The 12,519-nt window shown below is 48.2% G+C and overlaps 1 protein-coding gene across 1 annotated transcript; it reads right to left on the reverse strand.

Annotated features, from left to right (window-relative positions):
• Positions 1-386: 386 nt before the first annotated feature.
• On the reverse strand, positions 387-11,732 carry ECRG4 (ECRG4 augurin precursor). The gene is made up of 4 exons (XM_042930195.1): positions 11,396-11,732; positions 6,800-6,847; positions 4,627-4,784; positions 387-716 (listed from the first exon to the last, which is right to left on the reverse strand). The coding sequence occupies exons 1-4, from the start codon at positions 11,472-11,474 to the stop codon at positions 606-608; spliced, it is 396 nt and encodes a 131-aa protein (XP_042786129.1). The 5' UTR covers positions 11,475-11,732; the 3' UTR covers positions 387-605.
• Positions 11,733-12,519: the final 787 nt, after the last annotated feature.

Genomic DNA, 12,519 nt, shown 5'->3' on the forward strand with positions numbered 1-12,519 from the left:
CTTCATTTCCTGCGTGATCATATTAAACAGGCCCAGCTCTAGCTCAGGGCCTGGGGGCCCAGAAAGGTCTCACACACATGTGGAATGATTAGTCCAAGCCGTGTTCTGTAGCCTTAAATAATTTTCGACCAAATTTTCTTGTTGGTTCCATATCTTGGGTTTAGCGTGGGCAGAAATGTTAACAAACGGAAGACCGCCCTGCTCAGTGGCCTGGTCTGCCCCGGTGGTGGCGAGGATTCCTGGCAGGGTGATGGTAACAGAGAGCTGTCTCTCAGATGAGGCTTCAATTTAGGGAAAATCCAGGGACTGAAATCCACCCGAATGAATTCGGAGACTTGCATTTTTAACAAAATGCTTTTATTTCTATTTTTTAATGAAATGCGTTGTTAGGTACTTGCATGAAATATCAAAAAGCATTAATATTGTTTGTTTTAATTCACCCTTCCTGGGCGCAGAAAGGGGGTAGAAAAGATCTGCTGGAATAAAGCCCAGCAGAAGCCACGTGGTGCGAGGCAGTGAAGGGGGCGGGGTGGGGGGCACTTTCGGCGCTGGTTCGTATGCACGGGGTGTTAGTAGTCATGGTAGTTGCCGATGGGTCCGTGCCTTCAGTCGTAGGGGCTCATCGCAGAGTCCTCGTCATAGTGACGCTGGTAGGAATCATAGTCGTACCCATTCCGACCTCTGTTTAGCCAGTAGGTGATGTCATCTTCAAATTTCTGGAGAAAAAGAGCACAACAGAGAACAGATTGAAGGACACCCACTCCCCCTAGACCACATCTTCCCTCTGCCTTTTCTCCATAGTGGCTCTTCTTCAATGATTAACAGCTCCAACTGACAATCACCCTTCATTATCGTACTCTGTACTCAGAGGTGAGTACAGCCAGCTAAAGAGTACTGATCCAAGCCCTTGAAAACCTCCGTCCTGTGAGTTCTAAATGTACCCAACACTTAAACATTTTTCTCTTTTCTAGTAGATAAAATGGACGTCTCCCAAAGACAGCAATAACTTGGCCTGACCCGCGGGCACCGTGCACATCTGATTGTACTCATCTTACAGACACTGCCTCCTCTCCCTGTCCTGTCCTGCGCCTGGCCCACTCGAGCGCACAGAGTAGATGCTTGGTGAATTAAATCAACCACCACCGGGGCATGTGATAGCCATGCGCAGTAGCAACGGTGACCGTTTTATACCCGTGGTGTAGGTTAGAGTTTGCACGGCTGTCCTTCTTCGTTCCACGAACACTTCTTAACTGGGCGCAGCCTGTCAGCCCTATGCGTGGCACCGGAGGGCCACCCAAAGCAAGTTGGGACAGATTCCCTGCCTTCACGAAGCCTACAGTTACTGAGACACACATGAAAATAGGCAGCTGCAATTAGCAGGAAGAAGGGGAAGAAGAACTGAAGTGATTGAGAAGCGTAGAACAACTTTCAGGTTTATAACTGGGGTAGCTGGTCTTTGACACCATTGTCTCTCTTAGAGGAAAGAGAGATTCTTTTGTTGCTCACGAAGGTACAAGGTGAATGTAGATGCAAGCTCACAGGTGTGGATGGTGACAACTCGGAGAGATACTTGGTGTGAGATCGAAAAGGCAGGGACAAGGGAAGGCTGACCTAGGGAGGTTGCAGGCTATCCAGAAGTTTGGGTCCAATTTTTCTCAAAGTGTGGCCGGTGCATCCAACCTCTAGGGATGCTATAAAGTGCAAGTTCTCAGGCACCCTTTTGCACCTCATGGATGGAATTTTCCGGTGGCTGGGTTGCAGGCATCTATTGCATAAGACTGCCAGTGAACATGGGTATCTGAGCGCTCCTGAGGCTGGAAGGCCTGGCTTCGGCCACAATGGTGTTCTCTGTGGCCACCCACCGGGGGTGAGCGGTGGGTCAGCCTGTGCCACGCTGATGGGCACCACGCCGCCCCTCTGTTTGCTGAGCCCCGGGGGCTCTGGCATGAAAATGAGAACATTTGCTTTCCCTACAATACTACAGCTTTTCCCATAGTGTAATAATCTTGTTCCCCAGTTTTTCCCATTTTATGGGAAAAAGCTGTTTTCAAGAAAGTAAAAAAAATATTTTATGAATACAGGAATAACGCACACTCATATTTACAAATGGGTATGTGGGAGTGGGGCAGAGAAAAAGGGGGATTACAACTCCATTGCCAAAGACAAGCATAGCTGACATTTTGACGTTATTGCCTTCCAGTCTTTTCTGTGGCTAGTTATAATTTTATGGATCCTCACCCTTATTCTGTTTCTGTCATCAGTCATTATTTTAGCCATTTCTCCATGTTAAACTCTTTTTTTTAAATTTTTTTAATATTTATTATTTTTGAGAGAGAGACAGAGGACGAGCAGGGGAGGGGCAGAGAGAGAGAGGGAGACACAGAATCCGAAGCAGGCTCCAGGCTCTGAGCTGTCAGCACAGAGCCTGACGTGGGGCTTGAACTCACGAACTGTGAGATCATGACCTGAGCCGAAGTTGGACGCCCAACCAACTGAGCCACCAAGGCTCCCCTCTCCACATTAAACTCTTAGTAGCCTTTTTCATGGACTGCAGCAAAGAAATGCAAGTTACTACAACTGGCATGCAATTTTCATGTTCAAATAAGTACTTCTTTTTTTTTTTTAATTTTCAGTGAGAATTCCAGGTGTTCCTGAGGATGTGGGTAGACTGGTGCTCTCCCACGTGACTCACGGGAATGTGCACTTTGACAGTGCTTACAGACCCTTACCTAATTCTACCTTCAGCCCCAGTAACTCCACTGGAAAATGGAATACCAAGGAAGGAACAAACCAAACACAAGGACGCAAGTAACAGTACCTGTCTTTTGGGTTGTTGCGACTGTAAGTAAGTTCATTCATATTAAGTGCTTAGACCCCTGCCTGGCAGAGTCTGGATGTATGTGTTCAGCCTTTTGCACACGCAGGACATATATATATATATATATATATATATATATATATATACATGAATGGAAAGGACATTGTAATACAGTTACATGGCTGCCTTTTAAGAAACCTTTAAAAATAAGGCTTCTAAAGAGTTTCCTTTTTTTTTCATCAATTTGTGGTGCTTTGTATACAGACACCCTCTGTGCACAGTACGAATCTTGGGTCCATTTGGAAAAGCCCTTCCAGCTCCCCCGGCTTGGAGATGTCACCCTTCATCTTTCCGGGCACGCTTTCCGGCTGGGGGGCAGGGCGAGTGTTCTCCATGTCGCCGCAGAGCCTCCAGTCCAGCGCTCCTGCTGGCACTGCCGCGCTGGTCACTCTGCACACTTGCTTCTGTGCAGTGGAATCCGTGATCTTAACTCCCTTGCCACCTCACCTGTACCTGTTTCCTGCTGGGAGTCTCTGATTGTCAACATTCTTTTCCTTGGATTTCGTGAATACATCCACTCACCTACCTACCTCCTGGACACAGGAACGGAACCATCTTTTCCTGCAAATGCATTGCCAAATTTCCCTGAAAGCACATGCAAAGCCCACCTCTCTTTAACAGCCACTTGTCAGGGGCCCCTGGGTGGTTAAGTGTCCGAGTCTTGATTTAGGCTCAGGTCGTGATCTCACGGTCATGGGATCGAGCCCCCAGCTGGGCTGAGCATGGAACCTGCTAGGGATTCTTTCTCTCTCTCCCTCTCTGTGCCCCTCCCCTCCTCATGCTTTCTTCCTCAAAATAAGTAGACATTTTTTTAAAACTCACTTTTGGGGTGCCTGAGTGGTTCAGTCGGTTAAGTGTCCACCTTTGGCTCAGGTCATGATCTCATAGTTTGCGAGTTTGAGCCCCGTGTCTGGCTCTGCACTGACAGCTCAGAGCCTGGGGCCTCCTTCAGATTCTGTTTCCTTCTCTCTCTGCTCCTCCCCCTCTTGTGCTCTCTCTCTCTCTTTCTCTCTCTCAAATATAAATAAACATTAAAAAATAAAAAATACAATAAAAAGTTACTTTTCATCTCTTTCCATTATCCTCATGGGTCTTTGCATCAATCTTGTTGTCTCTGACATTTTTTGGAGGTAAAGCTGCAAATGTTTTGGGGAGGTTGTAAATTATCTTAAAAACACCCAGGCACTCAAAAACACTTGAGTGCCTCAGTCGGTTAAGCATCCGATTTCAGTTTGGATCACGATCTCATGGCTTATGGGTTTGAGCCCTGCGCTAGGCTCTGTGCTGACAGCTCAGAGCCTGGAGCCTGCTTCAGATTCTGTGTCTTCCTCTCTCTCTGCCCCTCCCCTGCTTGTGCTGGGTCTCTCAAAAGTAAATAAATGTTAAAAAAATAAAAATAAAAAAAAAACACCCGCTGGGCAAAACTGTACAGATAAGTGAAATCGGGTTCTGGATGAATTTAGGTCCCGGCCATTTTGGGCAGTGGCTTCTCTGGAACCCCGCTTCCCAGCCATGTTGGGAGAGACTCCCTTTTGGGCGTAGTGTGATGGAAAATTCTAGCTGATGTCCCTACATCTCAATGGTAATGTTATCCAATGCCTGGGTAGCACTTGACAGATAATGGGGTCTCCTACTTTTTGGAGTGAATTATGAAGACTACTTTTCTGTGCCATTTTCCCAAGCCAAGCATCCATCCCCATGGTGCTGCTCTGCAGGGAGCCAGTCCTCCAGGGGCCGGGAATACCCACCGCCTCATCGAAACCCATATAGAGGAACTGCTGGTACCACTGCTGGACCTCTGGCCGAGTCCGGTCCCACAGCTGCCGTTTCTGGCGCTTCAGGCTGTTTAAGAATTCTTTGGCCTTGTTCTCATCCACCGCCACTTTCGTCTTAGGTGAAGCAGGTGCTGAAATATCAATACCCCACCCCCCCCCAAAGTACAAAGGTTGATTTCTCTTCTTAGTGTGGGTGAATCGCTAACGAACATCCCACACCCCAAGCCCACCCCGCATTAGATGGTTTTGACTTTCAACTTCATTCTTACATCACATGTGATGAAATACAGCTGTCCATCATCTGTCTCCACACCCCTTGGTAGTAAGCTCTCCATTTGGGTGCAGTCACATAAAGGCGCACAGGGGAGAGAAGAAATGCAGCCCATTCTCTGCAGTCACTCACTGGGCCTAGACCCCAGGCCGCTTGCAGGGGCTGGTGGCCCACCCCTTAGGCATTTAGGAAACAAGTAGATGTCTAGGGCCATAAAGGTGTACGTTCCTTGCACGTGCAAACAAGAGAGCACTGTGCCTGATTAGGTGACCAGGAAGGAAAAAGAACTAGAACAATGAGCTCGGAGTGGCCCAGCCTGGCACCATGGCATGCTCTCACCCCGGAGAGCTGGAGCACACAAGGCCACCTGGGGTCACCATCGGCGGGCCTCACAGATCATCGACGGTTCAACCAAGTCTTGAAAGGTACTGGCCCTTGCTTTAGCATGTGGCTTCTCCCAACGTCTTCCCAGTGTGGTTTCAATGGTTCAAAAGGCTCCCCTTCTGCAGGACGTGCTCAGGGGACACAGTTCTGCCACTGGGTCTTCCCCTGCTGTCTGTCCCCTCATCTACAAAATCGGGCTGACAGTCCCCATCTTGGTGGTGTTACGAAGGCTGCACAGGATAATGGGAGTGAAGTGTTCTATGTGTTCTTTGGTCACATGGATAAGTATCAGTGGATTTGTTTCCTCACTTCCTGCTCATCCCTGTTTCCTTCAGGGCCTGTTGCGCCCTTTTGTACACATCAGGTGCTCAATATGTGTTTCTAGGTTTGACCTGAATAAAATCTGAGGATGTACATCAGGACTCGTGATTATCTTAGTGGTCTGCTTGCTCCCACCTCTGACAGGGTGGCCTTTCAAGAGCTTCCGTCACCCCAGGTGTCCTGGAGGAGCGGGCTGCTCAGCACAGAGATCAGGGATGGGCCAGGGCCTCATGAGCAGCTAGAAATGCTGGGGAAGATGCTGGGAGCCCCTTCAGAAGCCCCCTGCCCCTGAGGGGAGCCCCCAAGGCTCAGCATCCAGGGGATCTCTGGGGGGCTGACTGGGAAGCATATGAATAGCACCAGGGAGCCCCACATTGTCAGGGAGCAGGCTTCAGCCTGCCAGACTCTCCTGTTAACTGGGGCAGAGTTGGGGCGGGGAAGGAATATAAGGGATTAAAGGTTCACATCAGAAATGTCACACTTCTAAATTTCTAAGAGATGTACAAATTCTTCATTTTACAGGCAAAGATGACAGTTCCAAGGGAAGATGGCCTTCGTAAGACCACATGATTGGTCCAACTGATCTACCTGATTATGGTGGGCCTGGAACTCCTATTGTATGGCTCCCAACCTGTTGTGGTTCGACAACATTTTGGTGCCATCTATCACATTCCTTGGAGGAGTATTTTTCACAACAGGTGTTAGTGACAAACAGTTTTTCTGTTCAACCCTGACCCCGGGGGCTAATTGCATATAGAATACTACAACAGTACCATTCTGTGTCTATTCCACCAATGGAGGTTTTATGTGCTCTAAAGGATATGCTCTAAATTTAGATACGTGCTCTACAGGGTATCTTGGTTCTAAAATAAATAGCATTCAATTAACACAGTAGCACTGTTTCTTTTATCTTTGAGTCCACACCGACAGCTTTCAGAAAAATAATTTTCAAACATTTACTGGCAATAATATTTATCCAATGAAATACCACACACACACACACACACACACACACACACACACACACAGTAAGACCTTCAGATCTGCCAACCTTTTAAGGAGTAAACACTTCTGATTTTCCAAATACAAGACCCCAGTGAGCACGCTCAACATTGCCTTTCACTGCGCCCCATTAAGAAGGCAGCCATTATCCATGGGGGGTATACTTACCTTCCTGCTTTTGAAGCATCAGCTTGAGTTTATTCCCACTTACGCCACCTAATGGAATGAAAACAGAAATCATGTCAGAGTTGCACTGTACCCTTTACATTCTCAAGTGCAAAAATCTGAGTTGGAATAAAGCACCGCGTGCCCCTATCTTGTCTTGGCAACTTGGAGGTATCACAGTATTTGATGTTTGCTGCCTTCCCTGTCATGAAGGAAAAACAATTCAGGCTACTCATGGCTCAAACTGGTGACAATGACCATGGCTGACCCAGGGCATAACAATTTGAGATATTCCCTAGGAGAAGTGACATCGTTCTTTCAAGCTCCTTGCGTCTTATGATGAGGGCCGGTTGTCTGTCATATGTACCTTTCTGCAGACTTTCTCTTTTCATGGTATGGTAAATGGAATAATGCCTCCCACCCTCCAATTCATATCCACCCAGAACTACTGAATGTTTACTTATTTGGAAATAGGGCATTTTGCAGATGTAATCAAGGATCTCAGTTAACTGTGAAGGAGGTGATATCATGTCAGATGGATGGAACCTAAAGTCCAATGGCTGGAATCTTTGGAGGAGGGGGAGGGGGTACAAAGAAGGCAGCCGTGTGAGGACAAAGGCGGGCAAGCACCATGAAGTTTCACTGTCATAAGCCGAGGAAGGCACTTTAGCTCTTTAAACATCCAGTCCAGGGGCACCTGCGTGGCTCAGTCAGTTAAGTGTCTGACATTGGCTCAGGTCATGATCTCACGGTTCGTGGGTTCGAGCCCCGAGTCAGGCTCTGTACTGACAGCTCAGAGCCTGGAGCCTGCTTCAGATTCTGTATCTCCCTCTGAGCCTCATCCGCTCACACTCTATGTCTCTCTCTCTCTCAAAAATAAACATTAAACAAAATTTTTTTTTTAATCCAGCCCAGTTTTGTAAGGTTGCCCGGACCCTCTTCCAATCAGGCATTATCTATACCATTTTCTGACATTTTTATTCAGTTCTAAAAGTATTTCTAACCAGCCTAAACATTTTAACAGAAAATCACATGACTGGTCTGGTAGGACACCCTCCTCTGCTTGGTGAGCAGGTGTGAGGACCCATAGACATCTCTGATCTTTAAGTGCTACATGTAGGTACGAGGCTTGTCCCTGGAAGGGATATCCAAAGCCCCTGGAAGAAAAATCCAGCCTCAGAAGTAGTGAACAGAACATAGCATGTTCAGGTGTAAGGAGCTGATCTGGCCCCAGGATGAAGGTGGTGATGTCCACCTTTCTAGGCAGGCCCTTAACTGCTCCATCCATGGACAGGCCCCAAGGCCCGTGTTTGCATCTGCGAAGGTACAGTTTTCTGGGAATAGGAGTGATGTCTTTTACCAGACTCTCCAAAGTGTCTGGGACCTAAATAAGACTAAGAACCCCTGCTTAAAGTATTTACTATGTAATCGGGGGGAAGAAAACACATCCGTGACCAATTGGCTGCCCACAGCTGAGCTTTTCCTGCAGACGTGTTTTATGACTGCACGCAGTGTTTGCAAAATTTGAATTGGAACATCTCTGGGCCCAAGTCACTCAGCCCACCCCATGGCCATAAAGAGCCATTTCACCTGTCAGCTAGCCCTCTGTAGGCATCTGAATTTAAAAAGCACTAGCCAAGTGCCCTTAGAATAGGTATGCCAGCCAGGGAACGTGGTTGGGAAGAATCTCTAGGAACCAGGGAATTTTTTTTTTTACATCATACATTTATCACCAACAATCCTCTCAACTCCAAAATTGGGCACAGGGATTAAAAATAAAAATTAATTGCACTGCTAGGAGCACCTGCGTGGTTCCGTCAGTTAAGCGACCGACTTTTGATTTTGGCTCAGGTCATGATCTCACGGTTCGTGGGTTTGAGCCCCATATCACTCTCTGCGCTAACAGCAGGGAGGCTGCTTGGTATTCTCTCTCTGCCCCTCCCTGTGTGCTCCCTCTATCTCTCTCAAAATAAATAAAGAAATTAAAAAAATTCGTTGCACTACTGAATAAAGCCTTACTGGTAACTTTCACTAAAAACATACAAACTTTGTGAAAATTTGCCCAAACCTTCAAATGATTTGGTTACAGATATTTACAATGTGTACATTTAATAACTTTTTTTAACGTTTATTTATCATTTTTGAGAGACAGAGCATGAGCCGGGGAGGGGCAGAGAGAGAGAGGAAGACACAGAATCCGAAGCAGGCTCCGGGCTCTGAGCTATCAGCACAGAGCCCAACGCGGGGTTTGAACTCACAGACTGCGAGATCATGACCTGAGCTGAAGTCGGACGCTCAACCAACTGAGCCACCCAGGCACCCCTATAATGTGTACATTTAATATGGTATGTTAACTGATACAGTGGAATATGATTTGAGAAAAGGAGTCAGCAAATGATTTCCAGAAACACCTGTGGGACACAGATTAAGGCATAAAGTTTCCAATACCTAGGCAGCCCCCCAGAGATGGGATGAGTCTCCCCCAAGAGGTTCCCCATCAAGAGTAAATAGGCAGAGATGAGCACTTGATGGTGCTCCTATAGAGGGGATTATTTAATTAGATTGGAATGGGGCTACTTTTAAAGGCTGTACCTTAAGAATCATCCAACCTTAACAGTCAATAAAGAAATCTATGAACACATTTGCCAAAGCACCCGGGTCTGTTTCTTGGCACCATTATTAGCATTCATTAATACCTTAACATTCATCCATCTCTAACAACAGCGTGGCACACACAGAATTAAGTATCGCCCCTCCATCTGTTTGCCTTCTGTAAAAGCACTTGACAGTAAATGAGTGAAATGTGGCCTGATGTTGAAATAGACATTGGATGTTGGCATCTGCCCTGCTGCTGCGATTTCTTGCAGCAAATGTGTGTCACTACTGTTCCAGAAATGAGAGCCTCACCAGACCTCAGCTCTACAACAGAAACGCATGGAAAAATCCTAAATTATGAATTATTAATAGTTGCCACTGTGCCAATTACTACACCCTGAACTACAAATATTAATACATATAATTGGACACCACATTAAATTTGTTTGAAGAAAAAAATAAAGAATAACCGAATAGCTGTGAATTTTTTCCAATAGTATGGAATTTTTTTTTACTCCTACATCATCAGTCACTGTATCTAGATGGTGATAATAGGCACTCCTGAATTTATTCAGCCTGACATTAGATCTCCCAGCAGATGCAGAATTGCAGGATGTCCCTTTGAAGGTGCTAACTATTAATAAATTGCTCAAGAAGGAGCAATGATCATTTTCTCCATTTAACGTTTTCGGGTGTCATAAGGAGCCACCTTGGGGACTTGACGTATGTGAGGATTTTCATTTTGTGTCATGAAAACTTTCACATTCCAGCTCAATGATGATAATATTTTAACTGACACTTTTCACTACGTTCTTGGTATGAATGAAATAAAATACAGGTCTGAAGAGGGAAGGTTTATAGCAGGTGCTCACTTGCTTTATTCAGATGTGCTTCTGAAAATGGAAGGCACAGAGGAGGCGGGGCGGATCAGTCATGTAATGAGAAATTATTGATGAGCCTCCCCTGTGGTTGTAACTCAGAAGCAGTTCTCCTGACTTAAGCAAGTCCCCTGCTGTTCTGGCGACCAGGGGCTCTGTCTGACCTCAGGGCTCCTGCAGCAGGCTTCCTCCCCCCCGCCCCCCCCCCCCAACCAGAAGTTTGGTTTTCCACACCTGTTCTGAAAAAGCAAAGCACAGAAGCTGAGCCATCAAGGGTGTCTTCCATTGTCATTAGCCAGGGCCCGGCCACTCTGTGGTGGGAAGAGCACCCATCTCAGGGTCTTGGGCCAGCACTTCATGCCTTCCAGCCCCAGTACCCTGAGCAGATCTGGGATCACAATATGCCTCGCAGACATGTGAGTGTCAAAAGGGCTCACGCATGCGCAAGGTCCCTAGTGACCCATAAAGGATCCTCAAGTGGAAGGTATTATTGTCAGGACAAAACCCTAAGGTGGGGTCTGTGGATTCCCAAGGTTCAGATGCCTGCACATCCACCAAACTGCTTCATCTTGGGGGGTATGTATGAACATGCTCCTTTTATAGGCAAGGAACCTGGAATTTTCAACTGATTCCCTGAGGGCTCCCTGAAGCACAGAAGGTTAAGCATTTCTTCTTAAAGAGCATTTTCCCTGTCTGGGTTGTGAGGCCTGCCTGCAGTTTTGCAGACCTGGAACTTCACTGGGTTGCCAAGCGTGCCCCCCCGCCTTCCCCTGCCCTCCTTAGGGAATTGCCTGGAAAGGCATCTCCATAATGATGCATTCTGGCTCCCCTCAGTCCTAGAAGGCCCCACTGCCTAAAGCTCCCAGTACCCCTCTGCCCCTTAAGTTAGGGCCAAATCACTTCTTGCCCCTCCATGGGACCTTGGCCCTCACTCTTTCCCAAGGTGACCACCCTTGTCCGAAACCTGCCCTTGACCCTGGTACTCTATCCGCCTGCCGAAGCGCGCCACTCCCACTTCTGCAGAGCAAAACCCTATTACCCATTGGCACTTGCTGGGACTCACGGTCCCTCGGTCCTCACCCCATCACCCATCTCCCTCCCTGGCGCCCTGGCGCTGCCGACATACCTGGGCCCAGGCACAGCAGCAGGAGTAGCGCCAGAGCGGTCATGGCCAGGACAGTGAGCCGCGCGGAGGAGGCGGCCATGGCTGCAGCGGGAGGGCAAGAGAGAGACGCGCACCGAGAGCCGTCGCACGAGAGGACTGGGCGCACAAGGACAGGGGCGCAGGCTGGCGGGCGCTCCCTACATTCCAGCCGGGGCGGGACCTGTCGGGCGGGCGCCGTGCCAACGGGCCAGGGGCCAAGCGGCCGCTCGGAGAGCCACCGAGCCCCCCTCCCCGGCCACCGTTCCACAGAGGCGCCTCCCAGGCCAGTGAGAGACGCGATGCTGGGGCCACCGAGAACCGCCCGGGCCAGGGGAAAAGATGGGGGAGACGGCTGGCTCTTCCCCTTTTCACTCCGCGCGAACACTTCCCTTCCTCCCCTTCTCTCTCCCTCCAGGGCGCAGGGCCCGGCTCCTGCCTGGGCTTATAAAGTGGCCTTTGGAATTTCCTTAATTCCCCCACGCTGCGCTTAAAGATGCCTTTGGCGGTGCTATGTTTTGTGATATTTTGAAAGATTCCACAGTCTGGGTTCAGAACTGCAGTTCAGGAAAACTTTGGCCCCCAAACTACTCTGATAGAAAAGCCTTTCAGAAACCGGGAACCTGGTGAACGTGGTAGGTGTTCTCAGGACAAATGGGTCCCTGTATGCGCCCTGTAATCTGCCCGCGCTTGAAAGACTTAAAGGGAGGCCCGGAAGCGACCCCCACAGGTGCCACCCCAGTACCAGGCCTGTGCAAACACAGAGGACACATACTAGGCAATACTGAGTGGGGAAGGAAAACAAAAACAAAGTTGTCGCAACTGATTTCCAGCAGGTCACCCTACATTCACAAAATGGCCATGATGTGAAATTACCTTCAGGGTCCCTTCCCACCTAAGATCTGCTCTGAACTCCTTCGTGGACTACCTCTCTACTGCTTCCTCACTTTTTATACCTTCCCCTGGTCAGTGCCTACTATCTCGCCATAGAATTCTCTCTCCATGTAACGCAGTTGGATTTCCGCAGCAGGCAGTGAGAAAGTACGTTAATTTTGAGCTAGAGAAGGCAGATAGTGGCCGGCAGAGGAAAGAAAAAGCATGAAGTGTGT

Source organism: Panthera leo, chromosome A3 (genome assembly GCF_018350215.1).
Source record: "Panthera leo isolate Ple1 chromosome A3, P.leo_Ple1_pat1.1, whole genome shotgun sequence".
Taxonomy (NCBI): Eukaryota; Metazoa; Chordata; class Mammalia; order Carnivora; family Felidae; genus Panthera; species Panthera leo.

What these genes read in the sequence shown, in the direction of transcription:
- ECRG4 (XM_042930195.1), bottom strand. Translation starts at nt 11,474, where the DNA reads ATGGCCGCCTCCTCCGCGCGGCTCACTGTCCTGGCCATGACCGCTCTG. An exon ending in GCTGCTGTGCCTGGGCCCAG is followed by an intron (nt 6,848 to 11,395) that starts GTATGTCGGCAG and finishes TCATTCCATTAG; the next exon opens with GTGGCGTAAGTGGGAATAAA. An exon ending in GATGCTTCAAAAGCAGGAAG is followed by an intron (nt 4,785 to 6,799) that starts GTAAGTATACCC and finishes TTGATATTTCAG; the next exon opens with CACCTGCTTCACCTAAGACG.